The sequence below is a fragment of the Antrostomus carolinensis genome, unplaced genomic scaffold, assembly GCF_000700745.2.
Source record: "Antrostomus carolinensis isolate BGI_N321 unplaced genomic scaffold, ASM70074v2 scaffold2000, whole genome shotgun sequence".
Lineage (NCBI taxonomy): Eukaryota > Metazoa > Chordata > Aves > Caprimulgiformes > Caprimulgidae > Antrostomus > Antrostomus carolinensis.
In genome coordinates, this window is record NW_010287529.1 from 28,951 (window position 1) to 34,123 (window position 5,173).

At 37.9% G+C, this 5,173-nt stretch overlaps 1 protein-coding gene across 1 annotated transcript in view; it reads right to left on the minus strand.

Moving 5' to 3' along the window:
* Window positions 1-4,545, minus strand: part of TUBGCP5 (tubulin gamma complex component 5) — a 24,200-nt gene extending 19,655 nt beyond the window's left edge. Inside the window, exons 1-3 of the mRNA XM_029083751.1 lie at window positions 4,463-4,545; window positions 2,647-2,700; window positions 2,461-2,569 (exon numbers count right to left, since the gene is read on the minus strand). Of these exons, the coding sequence (XP_028939584.1) occupies window positions 2,461-2,569; window positions 2,647-2,700; window positions 4,463-4,545 (246 nt within the window). The remainder of the gene's footprint in view (window positions 1-2,460; window positions 2,570-2,646; window positions 2,701-4,462) is intronic.
* Between the last annotated feature and the right edge of the window lie 628 nt (window positions 4,546-5,173).

Consider the following 5,173-nt stretch of genomic DNA (forward strand, 5'->3'; position numbering starts at 1 on the left):
TCTTGACTTACAGAAATAACATCTGCAACATGATATTCAATGTTATAGAATCATAGAATGGTTTGGGTTGGAAGGGACCTTAAAGATCATCTAGTTCCAATCCACCTGCCATCAGCAGGGACACCTTCCACTACACCAGGTTGCTCAAAGCCTCATCCAGCCTGGCCTTGAACACTTCCAGGGAGGGGGCATCCACTTCTCTGGGCAACCTGTGCCAGTGTCTGACCACCCTCACAGGAAAGAAATTCTTCCTAATATCTAATCTAAACCTGCCCTCTTTCAGCTTAAACCCATTTCCCCTTGTTCTATCACTCTGTGCCCTCGGAAAAAGTCCCTCCCCAGCTTCCTTGTAGGCCCCTTCAGGTACTGGAAGGCCGCTATAAGATCTCCTTGGAGCCTTCTCTTCTCCAGGCTGAACAGCCCCAACTCTCTCAGCCTGTCCTCACAGGAGAGGTGCTCCAGCCCTCTGTTATCCATTCTCTATCTGAATGTTATCCACTCTCTTTTGCCTACTAATAAGCCAACCAATATCCAAACACTTCAAAAGTAGCCACAGCATAAGCTGCCTCTTACCGAGCTGACAGTCAGAGAATATGGAAAAGAGGCAAGAGGAACGCTGAAGTGCTGTTAAAGTACAAAGTCACCAGGGGCCAAGGGCCAAGGGACAGCTACGTTAATGTGGATGAGGCAGAAGGACACAGGTAATGGGCCTGCAGGGAACCAAGTTGTGGGTTCCCTCATTCGTATGGTTGATTATTTCAAACAGAGGCTAAAATGAAGTTAGCTAAAACACTTTGCTAAAATCTCTATATTTTAATATCATGTTCTCATTATCTTTCCTCATCTGAAAATCGACACAAAGCACTAAGGACACAACTTTAACTCCAACACTGCACTAATGCAGTTGTGAAACAGAAGCCTTCAACCAGGTTAGAATACTGTGCCAACGCTGGTATGCTGCAGAGATCTGTGTTATGGTCTATTCCTAAATATCTCCTTACAGCTCAACCATTTCTTACTAAAGAAAGATTTTTCTTTGGCCTGATCCTAACTTTCCAAAGTTCTTCAGCAGGTCATTTCATATCTAGACAAGTAGAGATTCTGCTATTTACATCCTATATATTTTGACATATATATACACACCCATACACACACTTAAAAAGCTCTTTGGAAATGAGAACCAACTGTATTAAAAAAAAAAAAAATCAAATTTCTGATAAAGCAGCATCACACTCATCTAGTATATATGGAATACAATACCTTCCTACTGAACATTACTGACTCTACAAGAATTTCTCAAAGAATACCAGTAGGTCACTGACAGAATCACACGTGCGAGTTGGTGTTTCATTTACCAGTCATAAAACTGATAAATACTGTTTTATTTATCAGTTTTATCAGTTGATAAAACTTCATCATCTTCCCAGTTATGTGCCACTGCTAAAAACCACATGCAGTTTAGCTTCCCAATACAAGATATCATCTATCTCCAGCTACATCCCAGTTGCATTTAAAAAGAAAAAAAAGTCTCTTTCAAGTCTTAGGTTACTTGCAACATTCAAATTTAAACTGCTTGTTTGGGTTTTTGTTTTGATTTGTTTTTATTTGATCCTCAAAACAAGCACAACCAAAGGTACTTTTTCAAAAATCTGCAGAGTACAGTATAATAACCGAAGATATGTGTAAGCTATCGAGTGTTCCAAGGTTTTCCCCACAAATTAGAGGAAACCTAAACAGTGCAAAGAAAGGTAAATGTCAGTTCAATGAGAAGTAAAATCAGACTGTAACTCAGAAACCATACTCTTATTAAAGAATACCATTATATGGAGCACCGCCTCTTAAATCACAAGCTTAAATTCCCCAATAGCAGGAGCTTTCAGTTTTCAAAGATCAAATTCATTATTAAACTACTACACTGGAAAGTGTTTTAAGTGAGACAACTTTTGCCATATCCATCCATTCCATATCCCAAACTGATCTGATACGAAGTGTACCAAAGGTGAAATACATATATCATCTCAATAAGGAAGCTACAGGGCAGGAGCACTCAATTTATATTAAAATCAAAATGTCCAGATGCACTACTTAAAGTAAAAAAATTAGGCAAAAAGTAAGAACTCCTCAGTTAGCTGTAGTTTTAGAACAGATGGGAATCTAGACACACCCCATTTCTAGCTACGACACTTGTACAATGCTGACCATAAAACACCTGTTCTGCAATGAGAAGACGTCCTCTAAGCCATGACACCGCGTGTGCTGAAACCCTGACAAGACAATAAACATATTTCTAAAATAAATGGGGAAACTAAAGAATACAACCCTGAAAATCCATGACCTGAACAGCAACTGCAACCCCACTGATAAGTCATCTGAAATTTCCAACACAACGTTACAGGCCCCATTGTCAGTATAAATGCAAGAGTGCTGAAAAAAAGAACAAGGAAATTAGAACATACTTACCTTTGTTTCTTCAACATTTGGGAGTGGTGAGTTCAGAAATTTTTCTGTAAGTCTTTTCCAGCTTGCAGCTTTTCCAAGGTCAGAATGAACTATCAATTTTTCATGTATTCTAATAACAAAAATAGTATCAAAAATGCTTCAAAAAAGTTAACTGATCCATTATTAATCCATAAGCATAAAACTTACCCTTCTATCGTCCTCTCTACTTTGTGACTGTTCACATCAAGAAAACGGTGAAATCTGTGTAAGAAATCTGTATTAGAATATGTTCAAAAAGGAAGCTTAAGTGAGGAAGAAAATAAAGCTGATTTACATATATGAGGACAACATTACTAGTTTAATAATGCCCGCTTAATTCAGCAACAGCATTGAACATCAACAAAATTCAATCTCTCCGTCTCTTGGCTCGAGAAGGATTAACTACAACTGACCTTAAAGATGGAAAAAATGGAATGCAGGTTACATTTAACCAGCATTTTAAGCCGAACGGAAAATTACTAGTGTATCAGCAAACTAAGCAATTAAAGTACGCTGCCAGTTAAGCCAGGTGGAGCAAGGAGATCAAAAGCCTTATTGGTAAAGGCATCTGTGTCAAATGCACAAAAATTATCTGGGACTTGCATCACAAGCACAGGCAAAACAAATACCCACATGGGAGGGCCTCTAAACCCAAATGAAGCTCCTTTATAAATAATTAAGGAGAGTGCCTAAAAGAAAAGAGAGCTTACTAAACATACATATAGATACACCACCAAAGGCAGCATGTATAGGGACAAAAAAAAAAGTCACAAAAGGCAAGATGAATCTTGCAGAAGAAATTAGATTATGAGTAAGGTTCTTCAGTTATACAGAAAGACAAACCAGCGAATGGGATGTGACAGCAGTGACCACGAGGTCAAGATACTCTTTATGTAGGCCCTCAAAGTCAACCTAATATTTTGCCTCAGCTTCCAGCAACTGTGCAGAATACAGGAGGTAAAACTTCATGATCACAGACAGAAATAAAAACTACTGGATCTGAAGCAGGAGCAAAAGTTAAGCTAAATAGACTGAATTTGGAAAGATAATCTAAAATCACCTTCATGTCAAAGTAATGAACTAGAAAATGAAACCATAAGGTAAGTAGCAACAATTTTTATTAAGTATCACTGAAGGATGAAGACATGTCCACATTAAAGAAAAGAAGAAATTACTTTGTTAACTACAGACCCATTAGTCTTATTTCAGCTGTGTGTAAGGCTTTGGAATAAAAGCATGATAAAATGTATCATTAACTAGGTAGTTGACATTTAGGTTAAGAAAATACAGCTTATCTCATCTATTACAGCACATTAGCTCACACAGGAAATCATTAGTTCAAATGGCAAACGGTGGTAACTACAGAAAAACAGACTGGAAAGACAACAAAAAAAACCCCCCAAAACCAAACCCAAGATTCTGCACTGAAAATAAATATTAAGCTGAAGGGAAGTTATTAATGAAATTATTTTAGTCTAGTATTACTTAAAGCTTTAATTAATGGCCCTAATACACACACACACCAAAAAAAGTATCAACTTTTTTAGGCAAGTTGGGAACATCATGAAGAAGACTACCATGCTACATGGAAAGAATTTGATGAATCTGAGAACTACAGCATAGAAACATCATAAAATCTAACAATACAACCACAAGTTTCACAAACTTGAAACTCGAGACCTTCTGCTACAACCTAAAGTCTCCTGGTTGGGAAATACAGTATTAGTCAACCTCAGGCTGAAGTTTTATGCACATTTCTTAGACAACAATTCTGGCATAAAAACCTTCCTCTTCCCAACCATCCCTGTCAAAATAGTTTTTTGTCAACTCTGCATCACCCCCTTTGTTCTCCTGCCATGTAGTTTAAAAAAAAAAATACAACCCAACAATTCCCCAATCTAAAAGAGCACAGAGCTACAAAAGCAACTGGGTCACCAAAACAGGAGATGTCACAAGAAGAGGTGGAAGACAGGGCATATTTTACCTGGCTAAAGAAACCCTGTTACTGTTACCAATCCACAGACTCAGACAACGCCTGTTAACAAGCAAGTATTTTGATGCAGCCATCCTATGATGCACTACACAAAACAGGTTTGGTAAATATAAAGAGGGAGATAGCAGTTACAAATACCACATTCCTATACTCCCACTGAATACAACCAGCCTACTCAAAACTCAACAGAGTTGAACTTGTCAAAACACAGGTTACAGGTCGTACCGAGCTCTCCCACACCCCAGACTCACCTTTGCTGCTGATCAATGCCTATTTGGTTATTAAAGAGGTTACTGGAACCTGTTAGTAGCTAGGATTCACAGTCCAACTTCATGCAATGCACTTATGCTATTGCTCACCCCCAAGAATGGATTTAAACAGCATAAAAAATATAAGTAGCGTTGATTTAAAATGGATTAGGTACTTGCTGCATGAATTTAAGCAAGTATGTAAGGCTCCAAAGAGACAGCAGTTAGTGATAGTATGGGAAATTGGAAACAGACTGTGTAAAAATTGGCAGCAGACACTGAAATGGTAACTGTGATAAATGAATAAGAGTAGCATGCAAAACTTTAGTAAGGCCATTTTAGATGGTAGTGCAATAGAATTAAAAGGATATAGATAATATACATTACAGGTAATAAAGATCATGTTCATGACAAGCCCTAATAACATCAAGCACATGATCTTCTGCAGACAGGG